At 41.5% G+C, this 23160-nt stretch overlaps 1 protein-coding gene across 8 annotated transcripts in view; it reads right to left on the minus strand.

Moving 5' to 3' along the window:
• Positions 1 to 23160, minus strand: part of ENOX1 (ecto-NOX disulfide-thiol exchanger 1) — a 540681-nt gene that overhangs the window by 66717 nt on the left and 450804 nt on the right. For all 8 annotated transcript variants that reach the window (XM_081130691.1, XM_081130692.1, XM_081130693.1 and 5 more), the window contains one exon: positions 20512 to 20696. In XM_081130691.1, the coding sequence (XP_080986817.1) occupies positions 20512 to 20696 (185 nt within the window). The remainder of the gene's footprint in view (positions 1 to 20511; positions 20697 to 23160) is intronic.

The raw sequence follows: 23160 nt of genomic DNA on the forward strand, positions 1-23160 counted from the left end.
TAGGAAGTACACCAGCAGCATCTCATTATAAGCTGACATTCAGGGAATTGTGATAACTCAGGAATCTTTGGCAGGACTGGTGGGTGGGTGGGGGATGGAGGTGATGGTTGGCATTAAATAGAGAGGACCCCTAAATGGAACAGATTTTTATGTCATGCATCGTGGTGGAGAAATAGGTTTTCTAAATTTAGGTTGGTGACAGGTAAGGTAAACTCCTGCCACCAGGTAGATATATACTGATAGTGACTGACACCTTCATACACACACAGACACATGTGCGTGCATGCTTATTTTTTCTCTTGCCATCTTCCCCTCACTTCAGGATTTTCCCCGTGCTTGACGCTATGTTCAGTTCTTTTGAAAGAATGTGCTTATATTCACTTATTGATCAATTCATTTGGTCAATCAATAAATAATTCATTCATTCCTTCAATCAACACTGAGCTACTACGTACACAGTGCTGGGCTAGATAGTATGGACGATATAAGGAAACGGGCTCTAAGTAGCCTGTCCTCCAGATGCTGACTAATATACAAATTATAACTAATTTAAGGTGGCACAAAATGCTCTAATAATGACATTAACCAGTGTAGTTTCCCTAGGAGATTTTTGGGGATCAGCTTAGGTGTTAGGAAAATGGGTTCAGGAGATCCATTTTGAAACAGAATTTGTTCCACTTGTTAGAAACTGAATATTCATGAATAGAAGTGTGGAAACATGTGAACCCATGGAGTGTCATCAAGTCAATGTATTTTTGGTTGATTCGGTTTTAATAAATGTTATTCCACCTCTATAACTTTGCTATAAACCAGATGCCCAGTCAGTGGGCTATGCATTTAAGGCCAGTAGAATACCACCTAAGGAAACGAGGTCCAGGGATGTCCAAAGAGAACTGTCTACCAAAGGCCATGGTGGATGTGACTGTGTCTGGATGGGCTGTTTTAACGGCAGGTCTACGTGGCAGCAGCCTGTCTGTGCACCTCGTCTCCAACCTCAATTCTGCGTGTGTTTCAGCCTGCGGCCTGAGCCCCGGCTCTGCCAGGCGCGGTTCCCTTGTCTTGCTGCTTCCCTCGGTGAGATCCTGCTGCCCAAACCCACAGCTCACTGCTTCTTTCCTTGCCTGCACTGTCAAGGGCCCCCACCTCCTCGGTCCTGTTCCGGCTCTCACTGACTTCAGAACCACTCGGGCCACTCAGCCTTAGGTCCTGCCGACGAGGTCTGCCTGTGTCTGTTTTACGTCTCACACTGCCAATCCCGAGCCCAACCTGACTGTTAGGGGAAGTCTGAGGTGCAAAAAATCAAGGGCTATTATTATAACTCAAGAGCAAGGCTTTGCCTAAAGGCAAACACATCGAACAGTCGAGGGAAGGATACTCATTTACCACCTGGAACCTACAAGGTTCACTTTTCTCCTTGGGAAAAAAAAGATGGAATTGAACTAGCTTAAATTTTCTTGTCACAGGAGGTGGTAAGGCTACTCAAGATCTATTCTAGTTTAAAATGTCATCTACTTCCACCTGGGGATGAAACTGCACTTCAATTTAGGGCGAGATACAGGGGTAACCAAGCCTGTGGCCCGGTTTATCATTCCTGGCACCTGCATCTCTGCCGCCAGCGCCGTGACCCCTGGGGAGAAACATCTCTGGGAGAGAACTCCACCATTCAGATGACTGATAACAGGAACACTGGATCATAGAAATGAAATTGTGCTCGCAGCCTAATATCCTATTACACCAGGCTATACATATTTAATTCCTTGGGTCTTTCCTCATAAATCAATTCCTTCAGGCCCTTAATCTCGTCAATATCTTTTCTGATATTGAATTTTAAATGCCATCCTCATTGCTAGGCAGAAAGGCAATCTCTTGCTCGTGATGGGATCAGGCTTCATTTACAGCCTAGAGACGCCTGGAGCTTGGCCCTGTTCCCTGACCTGCTGTTAAGATCCTAATGTCAGCCAGAGGCCACAGCCCAAGTGCTGGCCTGACTGGGTTTGTCCTCTGGGGTCATGCTTATCTGTGCCCTGGGAGCCTGGGCAGTTCTGGGAAACTGATGAAAAAAGTAGAAGTAAGTGTTTTCAAGGGTCTGGGAGCTTAAGGTGGGAGCTTGCTCCCATGCCCAATCCCCCTCGCCCCATAAACACACACAAGGAGTTTTTGGATTTAGAATCATTTGAGCTTGTTTTAAGTACAGTGTCCCCAACCCTTACATATATTCCTACATTTCTACAGTAGATATGAAATAAACAATGATAGCACAGTTATTGCAAAGACTCAGAACTAGAACTTGAGTTACTTCAATTCATTCCACAGGACCTCTTAGAGAATTTAACATTTAAAACTTAAAACAGTGAAACACTGAGAACCACGAGTTGCATTATTTTTGGTTGCTAAGTGCAAATTTTTATATATAAAATATTTTTACTAAATTTTAATATTTAAAAAAATGGAAAGAACAAATCAAGGAAATGTTTGTATCAGTGGTATAATGAGTAGTTGCCTAAATTGTACCTTTTGTATTGGTTTCATTAAAATTCACTTATTTACTGAACAATTATTTACATACTGTGTTATATTAACTATAATCAAAGGATCAAAGTTCAAACTGTTAGGTGGATTTAAAAAAAAATATTGCATAGATAGTTGTGATTTTTTTTTCCCTTTCACTCTACTATTTTATTTATTTTTTATAGGCATAGTTATATGTAAAATTCAATATAAGAAAAATTTCACTGCCTGAATTTCCTTCTTGGCCATTATTATTTTCATTTCATGATTATTACTGCAAATAATTTTGTTCTTTAGAGGAGGAGGACATTTACAAAAGGATCCTCTCCGAGTGCCAAATGACACTAGGCACACCCCTGGCAGGCAGCCCAGGATCTGAGCAGGAGAGGGGCCTTCTGAATTGGGAGAGGGGCCGCTCTTTTAACAGACATGGCTTTAGAGAGCATTTTTCTTACCTGAATATCCTACTGGGAGAGACTAGCAAAAGTCATATACTTTTTTAGCTTTTGTATAATCCAATGGAGTCATGATACACTATACCCCGATAAGGCAACCTTATTACAAAAAGAAATATAGCCAAGAATTGGTCAAAGGGGGGAGGGGAAGCCACAAGTCATAATTTTGAAGGTCAACATGACTTGCTCTGTGACCTTGAGCAAGCCACCTTACTGCTCTGGTCTCCTCTTTTCCCTCACAACTGTCTCTTGAGAACAGTTTATCATTTGCAAAGCAATATAACAACTTCTTGAATGCTGAACACGGGAGTAGAAGATGCAAAAGTGGTTTGGGAGGCTCTAAAATCCATTTTCTCTTCTTCAGATGATTTTTTTTAATTGTGTGATTTGCAGGGTCATTTCAGCTTCCTGTTTTCTTACTTTCTTCACATGTTAAATAAAGTTAACAATACTCCCAGCACCAGGGGGATATTGTGAGACTAAAGAACATCAATTAAGTATGTGAGGCTCCTTGGCTGGCAAAGGGTGCCAAGTTAAAGGAAACTGCATCATTATCCTCTTTGCAAAAAAAGGAGAGATTAAGACCCAGCAAGGTCAAGTGACTTTTAACTGGCATGAGCAGGCACTACTGGGGATTAATATTCAGAGAGAAAAAGGTCTGTTGTTGAGCCTCACCCTAGCCATGCTGGTTGCCTTCCTTCTGCCAATTTTCAAAGCACAGGGAGGGCCAGCTTGAATTAACACCATTCATGCAATTCACAAGAGATGGTGTCAAATGCCTTGCTGAAGTGGGCATACATATCAGCGATATTCTCTCCACTGCCTGTGCTGGCAAATCCAGTGCAAATGATAATCCAATTTGCTGGGATTTATTTATTCTTATCATTTTCTTTTTTGCAGCTATATGAGGTAGTCATCACCCTGGCCTCTGGGCACATGTACAGCTGGTAATGTAGAAATTTAAAATATTAACATGCTTTCCAGCCAGGTCGGCCCATTTACTTCAAACAAGAACCTGATTGAGCAGCTGGGTCTTGTATTGTGGCCCAAAGCCCAAGAGAGATTTGTTCTTTCTTTGCAGGGTTTATAACCCAGTCATGATCAGAGCTTATAGCTAGAAAACCCCTTTTGGATGACTTTTAACCAAAATCCTGTGGCATTCTTTGGAGGCGGCTTATACAAAGTGATCCGGCCTTGCTCAGGGGGCCCCCGGAGAGCTGGACCAAGCTCATCCTAGCACCGTTAACTGGATACACCGCCATCCCTGACTTCCTGGGCTGCAGCTTTAGGAAAGCAGCTTTAGACTTAATGGTTATAGAATACGAAGGTTTTGGGGTCTTGAGAGCTTATAGTTGAATCATAACGGTGAGAAAGTCCTAATGATCAAACAAGTTGTGCAGATAAAGAGAAAATACAGCTGAGAGTTTTGCCTCTATATCAGCCACAGATGTCTAAGGATGGAAAACTTTCTGTATTGTCGGCCTGGAAGGCCTTTGTCACCCATGTTACTTAACTCCTGATTAACGGCAGAGCTTTAGTAAAGCTAATTCAACGATTACAATATTCCCAATTTTTCTTTGTTCACACTGTTATGACTAGGAGACTCTGACATCTAGGGGCAGGGAGGAGAGAAGAGCCCCTCAACTGATTGGCACTGAATCTTCAGGTGCCTCTGGAACAAGCTCTGCAAATAAATGGGCACATTCATCTATCACAGGAGAGGTGTAAGGCAGACCACATCTGCTCGTTCCCCCTAAGTGTCTGTTATTTTAATACACGTAGGTTGGTCTGGAACCCCACATTTTAGGAGTATCATAACCTCCTGGAGATTGCAAGTTGCACCTGTTCCCTATTCTAAGCCCGGGATGGACAGGTGAGGGCCACAGCAGATAAAACCAGCTTCCCTGAGCGGCCTCACTCCCCTGCAGGCGTGCCCTGTGGCAGCTATGTAGCCTCTGGACTATCTTAGGTTTACCCTGTCTCTGAACTGCAGATTGTCTTTAAGAAAATACAACAATAGCAGCAGCAGCAGCAGAAGGAAACCTCAACAAACAGTGCCTTTGCAAATATTCTTAATATCTGGGGCTGAGGTCTATTTGGTAAAATAAAATAGAGCACTGCCCAGCTTGCATAGATCTCAAAAGTGCAAGCAGAAAATTACCATTTTAAACCAATATTCCCTGCTTCAGAAACATTAAATATAGAAGGCATTAAAGAAGTGAGCTGGATTACTCAAGCCCTTTACAATAAATGGTGTCAGGATGGCCATGAATGATAACAGGAAAAAAGGCTCCCAAGGTATAAAAATTAGAGCTGCAGCTTTATGCTTAATGATTATGTCAAGTTACCCTATGATGAAGTGTTCCTCCAACCTCAGCAATGCCCCCACTCATAATGAGCAACTGCATGCATTTTAAATTATATGTGGAAGGCTACCCATGTCCTTTAGTGAAAATTTCAATCACATGTTTTGCTGAAATCAGCTGAAAGGCCGGCTCCTAACAATGATGGCACGGTTAAGATAATCACCTGTGATATGTAGCTAGTTAAATAGGGAGTAATACCAAGGTTAGTGTTGACTTTTAATTGTTCAAAAGGAAAGAAGAGGGAAACCACAATTTTAGGGTCTGCTAGTAGACTTTGTGCAGCCATCTTTTTTTTTGTTTTCAAATGACAAATCATGTAAATCATGATACAAAGCAAGTGATGTAAAGCAGTTACATTCTTTTTTTTTAATTTTTTGTTTAAAATATTACAGATGTCCCTTTTTCTCCCCAATGACCCATTCTACCCTGTCCCATCCCCCTCCCCAGTCCCTCTCCCCACCATTGTCCGTGTCCTTGGGTTGTGCATATATGCATATAAATTCTTTGGTTACTCTCTCCTCCTCCAGGGGGACATATATACCATGGAATACTATGCAGCTGTAAAGAAGAAAAAATCTTGTACCCTTTGGGACAGTATGGATGGACCTGGAGAAAATTATGCTAAGCAGTTACATTCTAGTCCAAGTAATTGTACCAGGATTAAAAGGATCATATCAGGATTATACTGGGAAAGTTAAAAAAATAATAAATGGTTTTGCCACTCACTTCACTATGGATAATCTTTAACAGGATAAGTTCTCTTTTATTTCAAGTGGTTTAAAGCCTCATTTTCCTTTAGTTGTTTTAGTTTTAGATCATGAATGAGTATTCTGTAGCCAATTAAAATGACTGTATTAATCTGGCTTAACATGTTAATGGGATACATCATATTAACAGGCTTTTGTAATGTTGAACCAACCTTGCATTGTTGGAATAAATCCAATTTGGTGGTTTACACATTAAGAGAATAAATTAGCTTTTTTAAAAAAGAATTTTAAATCTGTCTTCATAAGTGATTTCTGCCCCTCCTCCCTTTTATTACTGCCCTTATCCTGTTTTGATATCATGTTTAAATACTAGCCTTATGAATGATTTGGTACAAGCTTCCTTCTTTTCTAGTCTCTGAATGGTCATAAAAGATTAGCATAATCTTCCTTGAATGTTTGGTTGAACCTCCCTGTAAAGCCATCTTGAGTCTTGTCACTTTGATGAAAGATTTTAAGGTACTAATTCAATTCTTAAAATGAGATCATTTAGGCTTTCAATTTCTTCCTGATTTAATTTTGATAAGGTATTTTTTTCTTATAGGTTATCATGTGTCTATATCACCTAAGTTTAAGAGTTTGTCAAGATAGAGCTATTCCTGATATTCTCCTATTGCCTTAATCTCTGTCATATCTGTAGTTACACCTCATTTTCATTTTTAATATTTTTTATTACATCTTTTTCTTTTTGTGTGATCAATGTTGACAGAGATTTTTAATTTTATTAGCCTTCTAGAATAAATAACATTTGGCTGTGTTGATCATCTCTATTGCATGGCAGCTTGCTATTTTAGTAATTTCTATCCTTATTTGTCCTCCCTTCTTTGTGTTTATTCTTTATTAATAAGAGTTGGATGTTTACTCCAATTTTCTCTTCACCTAAAGCAGACATTTAAATTTTTAATTTTTCCTCTAGGCTCTGTTTCAGTTGAATCCTACAAGTTTTGATATGCTGTGTTTTTATTATCAATTACTTCTAAATATTTTAAAATTACAATTCTGACTTCTTTTTGGACCTAGGGGTTCAGATGTATGTTTTTAAATTTCCAAATATATAGGATTATTTTAGTTATCACTTGTGACACTGATTTCTAAAAAATTTCGTTGTGATCAGAAAATATGAAAACACTCATTTGAAATATGATGAGACTTGCTTCAGGTCTAGCATGGGATTACTCTTTGTAAGTGTTCTAGGTATGGTTGATAAGTACAGTTTTCTATATATGCTCTGCTGCTCAAGCTTATAGGGGCCGAATGTATGGAAATGCTTCATCGACTACAAACATTGGCAGGAAGAGTAAGAGGAAGGGAATAGCAGAACTGCTTAGAAAAATGTCCTTATTTCCTGACCTCTTCTAGGGTCTTGCACTAAAGAGTGTGGTTGACATGTTCTCACTTTCAACATTAGGAAAAACAATTAGGAAGAAGTTTTAAGCACTGTACTGTCTGGTTTGGAGACTCCTCACCTACCCTTTCTATGCCTTGGCTTGTTAATAAGCATGGTACAAATGAAAACATCATTGAAGCTTGTAAAGCATCTGGATAGTAGAAAGGTGTTCTGAATAGAAACACTGGTGACTGCATACACACACATTCCACAAAAGGGAATACTCTCTGGCTTATTTCCTGAGGGTGCAGTCATTCTCTGAGTCCTGGGGCCACAGGGGTTGCTCTGAATAAGGTAGGTGACTGATGCACTCTCTAGGCTCTGAAATACCAGCAGAGAGCGCCTGTCACCTTAAAGATAGAACGACCAGCTCAATCTTTAAACTTCTACAAAGTCTCATCAGAAAGCTAGTTATACTCAGTCAGTGAGATGAGATTAGTATTTATTTGGGCCTAAATAGGGAAAGCAGCAAAGATTAAGAATCAGGGAAGCTGGTTTAGACTTTTCAGACACTGAGAATAAAACGTGTGTGGTGGCCCTAGCTGGTCTGGCTCAGTGGTTAGAGTGTCAGCCCTCACGCTGAAGGGTCCAGGGTTCGATTCTGGTCAAGGGCACATATGTGGGTTGCAGGCTCGAGCCCTGGCCCCTGTCGGGCGTGTGCCAGAGGCAATCAGTCTATGCGTCTCTCTCACATCAATCTCTCTCTCTCCCTTCCACTCTCTCTGAAAAGCAATGGAAAAAATATTTTTGGGTGAAGATTAAAAAAAAGAAAATGTGTGTGCTGACTCAATAATTTGTTCTTTTCTTCATTCATTTATTCAGATATTTGTTGGATATGAAGTTACTAAACTGGCCATAAAAGATTGGTCTTAGGCATCAGAATAGTTTCAAGTCCAACATCAGAAGAAAAAAGAAACTAACACTTATTTAACATGTCAGGGGGAAATCATAGCCTCTGTGTCTCAACTCATGTTTCCAGGGAGACAGGAGACAGATACAAATGAACGTAAAAGGAAAAGATTCCCAGAGCGCAAGCAACTATGAGGAGGCAGAGTATGAACTTGAGGGTGGGGAATTGGGAGCCCTGGGCAGTGAGGTGAGACTGGAAGGGCGGGGGCTTAGTTCAGCAACTTAACCTCCCTATTTGATTAAAACTAGGAAATAAGTGGGCTGAGTTAGGGCCCACTAATGGCCCTCCTGGTTTTAACAGACTGTATATTGCGGTCCTCATACTGTAACAGCAGTGATAAAATTGAGTGTAATTCTAATCCAAATTTTGTATCTAAAGCAAAATTCCCACTATCATTGCATTCTATCTTGCTCTCACTGTGAGTGGACCATGTAGCCAAAGCAAATCATGGGTTTCACATGAGAAATGGCCAGCAAATTGTGGGCTTGAAATCAAGCACGTCAGTCACCAGCTGGGCAGAGAAGCTGGCTGGAAAGTCGGGTCTAATCAACTGAGCCCCAAGGACCCATGAGGAAAGGACCAGACCTGGGAGTGCTCCTTAAATGACCTGGTGATTCTCTGAAGTCAGTCTGAGCTCACGTTATCAGATGTAGGGTGGAGAAACTACATCAGGAACCCATGCTTTTCCTTCTCCCCAGATGATAAATAGGATTACTGGGGGGGGGGGGGTATATTTGTAAAGAGAAACTCAGCATGACCGCTTTTTTATGGACTTTACAGTTAGGTCATTACCAAAACCTTCCTGAAATAAACTGAGTAGCATAAGAAATACAAACTACGAGGGAAGAAATATAAACTCAGGAGAAGACAGGTGCACAGAGAACCAGCGAGGGACAGAGCTACAGAGCACCACCCCACTAAATGACAGAAATGAGTTACTCAGGATGAAAGGGAAATCACGGCTGAGAGGACACATCTCTAATACCGTGAGTGAGAGGCCCTGCCTTGCCACTGAAACCCCTCTGACGGAAATACCTGAGTAATACCTGGCTTAAAATTAATTAAGGTGGTGTTGGTGGCAGAAGACATAAAAAATGGAATGTGTCTGCACGGGGCCACAGCAGAATAAATTAAGAGAACAAAAGGAAGAAGAAAAAAGATGATAAAGCTTTGAAAAGTCACTCTGCTCCTCCTGCATTTACAAGCATTACTTGCAACACCCCCTCCTTGGAAACCTACAACCAGAGTTCTAGTATATTGTCTCCTTTTCTGTCGTCTCCAGCACTTCCAGCAAATAAAGCTGTCGTGGCTATTTTCTAAGTGGTGTGTGTGTGTGTGTGCACGTGGGTGTATGTGACAGAGAGGGAGGGAGGCACAGACACACATAGAGATGAAACAGAAACCACAACAACTTGGAGAGGTAATTACCAAAGTGAGGAAGCTGCATCGAGACAAGGGCTTCACGAGGCAGGGGCTTGCCAGGGATCGGCTGAGTGAAACGGGTGGTCTGTAAAGTGAGGACCGGACTGGGCACTAACTTTGTTGAAGTTCCCCTGCTGACTATTCGGGATGCCTTGTTAAGCAGGGGAGAAAGCATAGTCTTTAACTACCCATCTCACAACATCTTGGAACTGAATTCCCCATTGCACACTTTGGGTACAGTTCTAGAAACGCTAACTGACTAAGCTTGGCTATTTCATGGGTCAATATTTAGAAACGATTACCCCTATATGTTTATGCGAACAGAGAAAAAGACCGAAGAGATACACGGAGATGTTAACAACAGTTTTATCTGGGTAGTGACACTGGGAACGATTTGTTTCCTTTTATATGCTTCTTTTATGTTTTCAAGTTTTCTGCATTGAATACATTCTTTTATAAAGAGGAAAATAAAACAAAAATTAAAATGACAAACCTAGATCCAGAAAAACTGCAACTCCCACCCACGTTTCTCTTCCTCTGTTTATTCTCTTACTCAGATGAAAGAGGGTTTTTGCTCTGACTCCTGCTCCTTCCAGAATGTTTCCACGTTGTAGTCGTGCGCCCCCACCGCGTTTATCCCGGCTTTCTCTTCACAGCCCTCATTTCTGATGAGAAGAAAATTGGCTGGTCTTTCTAATCCTCACGCTTCCTCCCCTCACCAGCTGCACGGAGAAAGGCCTGCGGCACGATTCCCTCCCCCCGCAGCCCAACGTGAAGGCGGGTAATTGCATCAGGCTGGCCGCGGGTGTGGGGTGTGACACCTGCTGCATACGGGCGGCGGTGCGCCCGGGGCCAGGGCTGCAGGGCCCACCAGGCTGCCTCTTTGCACTCGCAGGTTATACAGAAACGAAGTCAAGGCCAGGCCACAAGGATTCATTTTAGCGTCCGTGGCTGGAGGGAGAGACGACAATGGTCAAACAGAGTAAAAGGCCAGGATGTGTCTGCAGCAAAAGTCCGTTTTGATTTATAGCATTTAAAAAAAGATCCATTTCACTATAAATCTGGCACTCTTCCTGCGATATGGCCTACAAGTCAGGAGGCAATTTCCAAAAGAGGCGGTGGAGAGGAGGGTCATGGAAAGGTCATCCAGCCACCGTGGCTGATGTGTTGGGGACAGCAGAGTTCCTTTGTCCTGGGTATGGCTGCAAGGCTGTGGGAAATGCTGTATTTCCCACTGCAGACTTCAGGGACAAACAGCAAAAGGTAGACGCCTAATGGAGTGCAGGGCAAAGCCATTATTTCTATCCCTCGCTCCTACATCGATTCGTCCGCTAGCCTCATTATTTTTAGAAGGGACAATTACTAATGAGGATGCATTTGATGATCAAATTAATCAATGGCAGAGCAGGATAATGAATGAGGAGATGAAGACTCCTGTAGTTAAGTTTTATCAGGGCTTCCCTTTTCTTTCCCAGAAGTGAAGAGTTTTATTTCCACAGTCCAAATTTAATAAATAAAAGCCACACGTACGTTTTCTTTTTGCTAGCTCTTGCTCTGCTAATGTGAAGACCAAACCAAGGGCTATAATGTAGAATCAGAAAACAGGCAATGGGTTTTTGCCAATAATATTTCTAGCGATTGGCAAGCACAGGGAGGGTAGAGCTTCCTGTCTTCTGCTCTCGTGCTGAGGGCCTTCTGAGCACCACATCCATCAGGTACAAGCCCTAGGCAAGTCACGTGACACCTCCAGGTCTCAATTTCTTACCTGAGAAACTAGGATAAGCACAAACTTCTGAGTTGTAAGCATTGTGTGAAATAACGTGAACATGCTCTTGGGAGTGAACCGTGGACCATGGGCCCGCCTGCTGTCGGGGGCATAGAAACCACAGCGCAGGCCGCCGCAGGATCAGGAAACAGATCTCGATTTGTCCAGACTTACTCTGCAAACCCTGAGGCTTCTCTTAAACCTCTACATCTCTTTATGTTTCCGCCTGGAATGTGGCAATCACAAATTGTATTTGTGCAACAGCTTTTCAAAATGTGTTCACACACATAACCTCATGTTACTGCAACAAGTTTTGTCGGAAATTGGCAGGATCCATTCTGCAGATGAAGAACCTGAGGTCCAGACAGCCGACTCTAGCGAAGTTGGACAGAAAACAGTCAGGCTAGAGCCACCTTTTCCTTCTCCTGGCTCACTGTTTTCATTTTCTTGTGCAAAAGCTTGACACCCCTTGGGTGGCATGAAGCAGCTTATCGCCTTGCCTTACCTTGTGATCTCTGCTCAGCGAAAACAGCAAGACACCCAGTGGTCCATTCTTATTTGAAACCACTAAAAAGCTTAGAGAGGTTTCTTTTCCGTTATCTTCATTTTTTAGTCTTTGTATCTTGGCCAGAGCCAAATGGGAATGTGCTTTAAACTCCCAAACTCCTTAGCAGATGTCAGGTGTGATCATTTCAAACAGGTAGGGCTTTGTAATGTAAAGCCCTGGTCCCGGGATTGAAGAATTGGTTTCTATTTCTGGTTCCAAATGTACCAACCACGCCTTCATAGTCTCACGCTGGAGTGGGAAACACAGTTTCTTCAGATGTGCCAGAGAATGCAACCTGCAGATGTTAGGAAATGCACACGCTGCCAGCAGGGACTCTGCAAATGGCTTTCAGCCACCTAATGAACGGTGCTCTTGAATTATAAATGAAGATTATCATCACCATCACGTGAGCTGCTATTATAAGGCAACATCCCAAGGTACTTGGCTGAAGAATGGGTAGGAAATGAAATGACAAACTCTGGGGTCATTCAGTGAAAGGAAAATAAGACAATGGTAGACCCCAAATTTGGCAGCTACTGTGAATCCAGATGTCCAGTCCTTAACCTTTGTAAAGCCACATCATCTGAGAGATGTACATGTTTTATGACTTTTCTGATTCTACTAAAATGTCAAAAACTTCTAATATGAATGTGGGAAATGTCTTGTGAGTTGTTTTCTATTTAAAAAGAAGCAAACTTCATTTGGAGCACTGAAATGGAATCAAATAAACATGGGGTATATCTCGGCACTCATAGCTTGAAAATATTCCAGATTTTTTATATGTGTGTGAGTATATGTTTATATTCACATATATTTTTTGAAAATGTTTTCCTACTTGCACATGAAAGTCTAAAAGAAAGCTCCTTTCTCTACACCATAATAATGTAATTTTCCTGCCCTTTCAGCAATAGTGAAATATTTTCTGCACTGGTGTATAGTGTTTCGTATATTAACCGTATTAAGATAATGTTATTACATGCTTCTTCCTGAATGAGTAAACAACCAGATCCTCATGTATGTGCTAGTCTCTTCCAACGGAACAATTCTGAGCTTCCTGATGGAAGAATCGTACTAAGAAGGGAGATCCTCATATTATATTCCACTTAGATCCCAAGCGAACAGATCTTTAGTTTTTCACATTCTGCATCCAGTTCATTTATCTAAATATTTCACAAAAGCTCTTAAAATATAATTGATTATCATAAAATTGTTGAATTTTTCTTTCAGAGACATTTTTCTTTTTCTCTTCTTATTCTTCTACGTTTGTGTCATTTTTCTTTTAAAAAAAATCTCTGGCGGAAGAACTGCTCTTCCCCTGCCTTCCCCTATCTCTGCACGTCCGTCTCGTCCCCCTGTCCCTCCTTCTACTTTTCTCTCTGCATATCCAGTTGAGCTTAGGCTTGCTCCAGACCATCAGGGTTTTTTTTTTTAATTCCCTGCCTTCTTTTCTTCTAGGTCAAAACACCAAAACAGAACGGGAAACAGTTAACCACGTCACTACTGTCATTACGTATCGCAGCCTCTTCATGTCACCTTTTCTGGTCTAATGTGTCTCCCTTCCTTCCTCCGTCAAACCCGTCTAATCTGCCTCATCCTGAAGCAGCTATCTTTAGTTCAAAATATGCTGCCTTAAGTCCCCATGATCCTTTCTCTTAGACATTTGGAAAACGTGCCTGCTGTTCCTCCCCGTCTGCCTCTGGACGGCCGGAATAACTTGTAATACGCTTCCCCTGCCCCTCACAGGCCCACATGCCACCCAGCTAATTCCGGGGCTGCGGTCAGGTTGAAAGCCTGAGCCGGGCTTTGTTCAGGATGGCAGACGCAGTCCACGGGTGTTTGCTGTTTGTTTTTCCTTCCTCCAGAAACTCAATTAAAATGTCTGTCAGTGGTGAATAAACTTTAGGAAGTGAAGGGAGTGGGAAGGGAGTTCTAGGGAGTTCCTGGTGTAGGACAGATCCTGGCATTTATGGGATCTCCAGCTCTCGTGAAAATGAAGCCCGCCAGTCAATCGTCATGCATGGGAGAAAGACTGTGTGGGGAGACAGAGACCTGGACTCAGCAGGGAGGGAACCCACGACGCTTCCTCGGAAAGTAAACCAAACCTTTCACTCCCAAATGCAGACAGACAGGCATCCCCTCACATGAGAAGAAACCTGGAGCACGAGAGAGACAGGCTGAGATACAAAAACCAAATGACCAATCTTGGGATAAATAGAAATGATTCAGGAACAAAGAGAATCTTTATAATTCTAGTTAGTATTCTCAAAAAGATCTGAGAAGATAACACAACCAAAATATAAGGATAATATTACATGAAAAGATAATTATCAAAGAACAAATATAACATTTGCAAATAAAACACTGTGATTATCAGATACGAACTTCAATAGAAAGGACGAAAGATAAAGTTTAAACAGATGACATGAGAAAAAGAAGAATGGCACACAGCATCCGCCTAGTCCGTTATCTGACTGGTGAATAGCTCAGGAAGGAAATAAAAACAGAAAACTAAGGTGAAAAACTACCAAGACAACGGAGACTCCTATTGCAAACTCATTACTTTGGTGCGTGTTCTTTGCAGGCAGCGCCTCGCCCAAGTTCTTCGTAGTACCACCTTTCGATGTCCACTGGGAGCAGTGGGCCTGCTGGGCTTTCAAGGATTTTCACAATTTTTAAGGGACAAGCTTTTTTTTCATGAATAAAAAGAATTCTCTAAACATGGTCTTGGATATGCTTTTTTTTACCTGACTGTCCAAAAAAATTTTTCTAGTAATGAAAAACACCACCCTCCCCACCACAGCCACCTCCACCACTGGCACCTTCACCACTATAGCCATCATTGCTACCTTCATCAGCACAGCCACCTTCAACCCCCCCAGTTCCACTCCTGCTGTCATAATAACTATCCTGACTTTGCCATGTACACATTAGACTTCAGCACATTTGAATTTCAGAGAGCAACTGAGTGTGTACTATGTACTGCCTCTAAATATTTACTAAGCAATTGAATAGCATAATGGATATTTTAGAAGAGATGCTTAATGTAAGTGGTCAGATGTACTCACTGATGTTCTAATTTCAACACAATTTCATTTATTTATTAATTATATCTCAAAGACCAATTACTGACCAATTTGGCAAAACAAGCTGGAGTTACTTTATATTTTAATTTCTAAATGATCACAATAATCTTCTTTTTCTCAATTTTTCTGATCTCCTCTTGCTGAAAGCTGTCAAGACAGCTGACTTGCCCTGATCTTTAGTAGTGTCAAGATACTGCTCTACATGAGTCAGTGACTTCCTGGCCTGAGATAGCTGGTCTTCTCACAACATTTGTTAATACTACATAAAAGCATCAACTTAAAGTATTCATGAGAAAGTCTTCTGACATAATAATCTTTAGTCACACATAGTTTTATGATCAGCAGCTTAAAATGTTATCCTGTTATTATCTGAATATTAGTCCTTTCAATATGACTTACACATGGCTTCAAAAAGAATTCTGATTTTTAAGTTGGTTATTTAAAAATATGACAGTGACCTATCCTCAAGAATGAAAATACAAATATTGTTTAAACTGAGTTGTGGTTAAACCATAATAAGACTCCACTGTTTACTTACTGTAGTGGCTGACAAAACAAAACAAAACAAAACAAACTGACCATCCCAAGTGCTGACTGATGGGGACACAGAATGCCTGGAATTCTCATGTACTCTCATGGGAATGCACAATGGTCCAGACATTTTGGAAAACAGTTTATCAGTTTCTTAAAGTTAAACATGCTTACCATATGATCCAGCAATCTTCCTCCTAAGTATTTACCCAAGGTGAAATGAACAATTATGTCCAAACAAAAATCTTATAAGTAGATGTTTACAGAAGATTTATTGCCCCCAAAACAGGAAATTACCCTAGTGTCCATTAACTGATGATTAGATAAACAAATTATGGCTCTTCCTTACAATGGAATACTATTCAGCATAAAAAGGAATGAACTGATACAGCAACATGGATGAATCTCAAATTCATTGTGCTAATGAAAGAAGCCAGACTCAAAATGTTGCATACTGTATGATTCCGCCTCTCTGACATTCTGGAAAAGGCAAAACTACAAGGGTGGAAAACAAATCAGTGGCTGCTGGGAGTGAGGTTAAATAAAAAGGAACATAAGGGAAATTTTTTGGTGATAATGGAGCTGTTTTATACATTGACTGTGGTAGTGGTAGTTACATAAGTGTATGAGTGTATGAATTTGTTGAAATTCATTGAACTGTACCCCTAAAAATAGTATTTTTACCATATATATTTTTTACCTCAATAAACCTAAGAAAACAACTCAGTGTGGAAATCTGAAGATAAATAAGAATTTAAAAATATGCATTATTTTTCATTGTATACCTAATAATACAAATGAAAGTCAACAACTTCACTATCCCTGTGGTAAAGGACAGGTTAACTTCATTGCTAGCTTAAGATCAGGGAAAGGCTACCGTGTTACCATGGCTGCAAGTTATTATTGAAACCTCCATTAAATTATAACTCACATGTAATATAGGGGTAGACTGAGAAACAACCAGACAAAGTCACCCAAGGGTTTTTCATTTTTAGGAACTTTGTCCATAAAGTTTTCTTCATGAACATACGAGAAACTCTGATGTCAGTGAACATATCCTTAAGGGATTAAAAGAAGACAGGTTAGAAACTTTTTGGCTAAACTTGAAGGCAACTCTAAAATTTGTATGCTAGTTCTAAGGCTGTTAAGCCTCTTTATTTTCTTTTGTTTATAACAGAAATAACTTCCCACAGATGGATTGTTAAAACAATGACATGTGGGAGGCTAACCCCTCCTCTACCTCCTGACTTTCCCATAAGATCGTGATTTTCTAATTTAAAAAGTGGATAGCGGACAGCCCTGGCCAGTGTTGCTCAGTGGTTCAAGCATTGGCCCATGCACCAAAGGGTCGTGGGTTTGACTCCCAGTCAAGGGCACGTACCTGAGTTGCAGGTTTGATCCCTGGCCCTGATCAGGGTGTGTGTGGGAGGCGACCAATCAATGTGTCTCTCTCACATCAGTGTTTCTCTCTCTCTCTCTCTCCCCCTCTGTCTTCTCCTCCTCCCTTCCTACAACTCCCTCAAAATCAATGGAAAAAATATCCTTGGGCGAGGATTAACAACAACAAGAAAAAAAGTGAATAGCAGACAGATTGAAAGTAGGTTTCAAAGTAAAGAGAATTCTTTGCAGTCGTTCTTAAATTATCAAGTTGTGATAATTTATTCAAAGTGATGCTAAGGTAGAAATATAAATCGTAACAAGCACATATATTTTAAAACTATATTGAAGATGGGTTGCCACAGAGATTGCCATGCATCTATCTAACAACCAGTAAAAATTAAAATTATATCTGGTGCCACTGGTTAGTGTTTCCCATGTACTAAGGAGGTGCTACACATTTATATCTCCAGGGTGTCAGCTCTCACCACTCCCTGCCTTGCAGTTTATAACATAGGAATCCCAAATAACCCAGTGCTCCCCACAGGCACCATGCTAGTTCTTGCTTCTGTGCCTTTGTCCATTCTTTCCTCCATTCAACAAATATATTCTGACTATCTGTAACCCACCCCACAATTCTTTTGACATTGTTTACATAAATGCTGACTCTGACTAATATGTAGTTTGTAGATAAACAGCATGTTTATATAAGAATCCTAGAAACTAACTTCAGAAGATACAGACTCCAACCTTCAGTCATCCCAGCTCTGGGAGAATTGCTGACCTTCAACTGTAAAACCAGGATGACATAAACCAGTATGACATACATCATATCATCACTTGACCAGTTTTAGGTCCTTATCAGAATGGACTATGCTGGTCTCCATGTAGACAACTTTAAAAGCCCCTTCCCTTAATCTCCTTGTTCTGCTTTCCTTCTCCCTCCTTATAAAAACCTCTGCTTGCACTGAGATGTGAAGATGGCTTTGGGACAAGAGTCCCCCATCTTCCAGGTGGCCAGCACCTGAATAAACCTCTTTCCTTTTTCACCAGCACCTGTCTCATGAATTTGGCTTTCATGGCAGCAGGCAGCCAAACCTTGGTTTTGGTTACATATCTGCTATGTGTCTGTCACTGATTGAACTGTATCTCCCCCACTAAAATTTATATGTTGAAGTTTTAAGCCCCTGTACCTCAGAATATAAATTTACTTGAAAACAGTCATTGCAGATATTATGAGTTAAGCTGAGGTCATGCTGAAATGCATGGGCCCCTTAATATTATATAAATTGTGTCCTTATAAAAAGTGAAATTTGGACACAGACACACACAGGGAGAATGCCATGTGAAAAAGAAGACAAAAACAAAATGATGTGTCTACAAGCCAAAGAAAGACAAAGATTATCAGAAGACCATGAGAAGCTAAGGGAGAGCCATGTAACAGATTCTTCCTCACAGCCCTCAGAGGAACCAACCCTGCCAAAATCTTAATCTTGTACTTCTAGCTTCTAGAACTGCGAGTCAGTAAATTTCTGTTGGCTTAAACCAAACCAAACCAAACCAAAAAAAAACCAACCGAAAATTCCCCAAAACAAACAAAAATAAGTTTCCTACTGATAAGAAGATTCTGCAAATGTATGGGAACTGCAGCAACCAAATACTCCTTGCAAGGGGCTGTAGGTGGGTGGCAGTTTGTAACACTGCTCCTGTGTGAACCAGGCTGTTGGCTGCCAGTGACCAGTGCTGCCACTCCCAACATACTTTTCCCTGACTGATGAGCTTATCCTTGACTCCTCTGATTTTTCTCAGATTTGAATCTTCAACCACCTAACATGTTTTATCAACTTTTAAAGCAATTAGGATAATCTTTCCTGGAAGAAAAGAGGGCCGGTTGTGGGAGGTGTGACAGAGTAGCTTGTGGTCTTTGTGGAAATCTGCAGACTCTCCTCTTGGCAAGGGTGCAACACAAACCCAATGCTGGGACATCTGGATAACGTGGGAGCCTTGCACAGCAGCTGTTACACTGATTTCCAAATGCAGGGTCCTGAACAACGACCATAATGACATTTTCCTGGCTAGTTCTTACCTCTGAATCTCACTGATGTGTCTAACACACACTGTGAACATCAACCAGTCAGGACTCAAAGCCAAGACTCAAAAATTGCTTTAAAATGGTGGGAGGTGTTTAAGACATAATATCTGTGACTTGGTCATTAACTTGTTTATATCCTAATCCTCACTTTTTTTCCTATTCCCTTCCCTCAATTATTTTTCCCCTGCTTGGCAAATATTTCTGCAGCAGCTACTTCTAATCTTAAGAGAGTTTGGTAGGCAAGTCATGCCCCTGATCTTAGACAGCAGCCAATATGGATGGAAGAATTTTTAAAAATATTATTCATTATACAGAAATTTAATTTCCCACGATCCTACCTATCTTTCCCTTATTTAAATAAAAACAATCTCTCTCTTTTTTTTGCCAGAAAAGAGTGTTAGATTTACATATTCAGAGGGGTAAAAAAAGTACCCATGTAAGATAATTTATGCTATATTATTCTATGATAACTCAAAGGACAAACACCCTAAGTGTATCAGATATCAATTAAAGTTTTCAGATATAAATCCAGCTATGAATCTTTAATTTGGTTCCTCCACTGCCAGGGCTCCAGTTTCCCCCCCTTTGTTTTTACCACTTATTTCCCACAGTCTGTGTTCCATCCCCTTCTTCAGAAGCCAACAGCATCTGCCTCCTTCTAGTAATTGCTGGAAATACACATCTTTAACTTGAATGTGCCAGGTTGATGTCTGGAATTCTTTAACAAAAGCACAGACACTGGCTTATTTCTAAAACTGTCCATTCCTCCAAATTCCAGTGCTTCATTCATCCCATCAACAAACATGTCTTAAATATGCAGTGTGTTCATGGAACCTGACTAGATCCTATTTATAATACAGAAGAAGAGGAAACAATATAGCTTATGTTTTCATTGATCTTGGAAATAAACAAACTTGCCATGCTTCTGTAAAATCAGTCAGCATGCTTTTAATTTAAAAATTATAAGACTACAAAGCGCTTGTGGCACAATCGGGATTTTCTGATTATGAAAATTGTGAGGCTCAATTTCAGAGGCAAACCTTTCCATCTCCTAGATTTTCTTCCTGTATTTCCTATCTCGAGGGTGTATTTCTCCAACATAATTTCTTTAGCTGTGGTTTTCCCCAGGTTCTACCCTCCCACAAACAGTCATCAGCACTTTCCTGTCCTAGAAACTTCGCTTTTCAGTTGTCATTTCCTCTCCTTCACCTGTCCTGCAAAGGGCTGTCATTTCGCTTCCACTGAATGCCCACATCCCTTTAAAAAAATCAAAACAAAAAGCCAACAGAACAGCTGGCCGGTACCTGCTGCATGCCTTGCATGGTCTGCTGCAGGAACTGGAGCTGCTGGTCCTTGGTGAGGTTGTCTTCTGTGCGGAAAAGCTGTTCTTTTTCTTGTTTCAGCAGCTCCACCTCATTCCTGTAGGCATCCAGCTGCCAACGGAGACTGTCGTTCTCCTCTTTAAGAGCGTAGGCCTGAGCAGCCAATGCTGGAGGGCAAACAGAACGGGTTCAGGTGAGTTACCCTCCTGCTTAGACTGAGGGGGCCTCCTGCGGGAAAGGGACTCGCCCAAATTCCTAATGTTCGCACCTGCTTAGAAGTAAAACCGAAACACCTTATTCCATGGCCCTCTGCAGTGGGTGAGCATCATTTCTTTTGCAATTTTCCTCTGTTCTATTTGTCTTGTCTTACATATGAATGTTTTCTGTGGGCATAGGATTCATTTCTTCTGAATTTTTGTCTCTTGCCCTCTCCCTCTAACCTAGGCCCCCCTCTCAGAAGTCTGTATGTGTTGCTCAGCGACAGCAGCATCCGCATTCGAGGCGACAGTCCCGTCTCCCACACTGTGGTCCTCTCCCCTTCTGCAGGCCGCTGAGCTCCTTGGAGAGCCGCTGTCCTTCACACAATCAGCAACTCCACAGGTTGAGTAGCAGCGGCAGCCCGGGGGAGGGCAGAATTTATATGCACACCATTCCCCCTGCTCTACTGCTGAGACAAATTGCACAAATTGTTTTCTCTAACTCCTATCAGAATGGTAACCTAGTTCCATCTGTTTTACCAACAGATGAAGCTGCGTTTTCTCTCTACAAGGCTGAGTGGTTACTCTAATACTCCTTCCTGAAGCCTAAAGTTCTCCATATGTAGACTCAGACTCAGTCACTTCTCCATCTTACTGAGAAACCGAGATAGTCTATCAGGGTCTTACACATCAAGGCTTCAGAAACAACTGAAACTGAACAGAAGAGGAGAGTGAATGATCAAAGAGAAAATTAAGCATGGGGAACCCCCTCCCCACATTTCAGCTAATTGCTTCGTGGTCTCTCCAATATGAATAATAGCTTGCTGAGCACTCACCACATAATGGACTCTGGGCCAAGTGCTTCGCATGAACTAACTCACTTTTACAACTAACCCCCACCAAACCTATGACGCAGGTGCTGCTCTTATCCGCTCTTCACGGATGAGAAAAACGAGGCTCAGAAAGTCACAGAACTTGTTCAGTCCCACACAGTAAGCAGCACAGTCTTCACACCCGGGCTGTTGCTCCGGTCTTTGCTCTCAGTGCCCGGGCTGCTTGACCAGTCTAGATGTGTTCAGTTCTTCCCAGACTGTTCAAAAGCAGTCTTTCATTGTATCCCCTTCCTCTCCCACCAGTTTTCCACACCTTTTTCTCTCTCCCACAGAAAATTCATTCTCTACTTTTGGAAGCAAGAGAAAAGTGAAAGAAAAATTTAAAAGCTTGTCATCAGTAACTTCTCCCTAGAATTAAGTTCCGGCCTGTGGGAGCCTGGTGTGGACCTACTGCACAGCACGCTCGTCTCCACCACCACCCCAACCCCAATCGGAGAGCCAGGCCCAGGGCAGCCTCTCAGATGTTCTACCTGCACATTGCAGTACAAGACAGATCTGTACTGAGGTACTGTGATACCCAGGTGAATTCTCTCCTCAAATATCAAACATCAATCTATGTTAATAATAGTTTCACAGTTGAGTGTTTTATGGTATTCGGCTTTTCAAAATGACAACCTATGTTTAGTAAACACTAAAATACTAATCAAATAGAACATGCAATGAACCAGAAAATTCCCTTCTGCAAACCATTAGGGATCAATTAGTCAACAAGCATTTACCGCATACTTACTCTGTGTCCAGACCTGCCTGGGGATCTTGGATCAGAAAAGGAGACAGAATATGTCTCTTCTCTCAAGGAGCTTAAAACATAGTAGAAACTGACACATTTGAATGAAACTAATACATTCCAAGGAAGAGAGGACAGCTTGCTGCCTGGCATATAGTAAACCCTCAATAAATGTTGGCTGAATGACTAAATAAGCAACTTAGTGTCAAGGTATATGACAAAGGGATCATCCTAAAGGAGTCCAGAGAAGAGGAAGAAAAATGCATGCTGGAATTATCAAAGTGGCTTCGAGGGATGAAATCCAAGAACTGGGAAGGACATCCAGTTAGGAGCAAAAGCATAACCAAAAGTCCAGAGATAAATGCTGAAGAGAAAATATTTGGGGCAGGAAGCAGAGGAAGCTTGACCCAAAAGGCAAGAGTCTGTCTGGAAGCAGAAAGAGATAGGTGAACAGGGTCAGGTGATGAGAGAGGACGGAAGCTCAGAAGTCAGGATGCAGAGTTGGTCTCAATGGAGCGACCAACTGAGAGCCACTGAAGCTGCTTGGGCAGTGGGAGCACCAGGAAATTGGTGATTTGGGGTGATTAGTTTGGCACTGGTGCGTGGAATGAACTGGAGGCTGAAGGGCATGATTAAGGGTAATTTTATTTGGTGTATATGTGGGTGCAAAACCAAGGGTCAGCCAATTTTACAGTTTTGAGGGAGTTATGAAATCAGAAATGACCCAGGGTACACCCAAAAACATGAGCTAGTGTGTTTTGACACTGTGCAGCCCAACTTCAGATCTTGTCCACACCCTGAGACACCAACTCCT

This window comes from Miniopterus schreibersii (genome assembly GCF_964146895.1).
Source record: "Miniopterus schreibersii genome assembly, chromosome: 2".
NCBI lineage: Eukaryota > Metazoa > Chordata > Mammalia > Chiroptera > Miniopteridae > Miniopterus > Miniopterus schreibersii.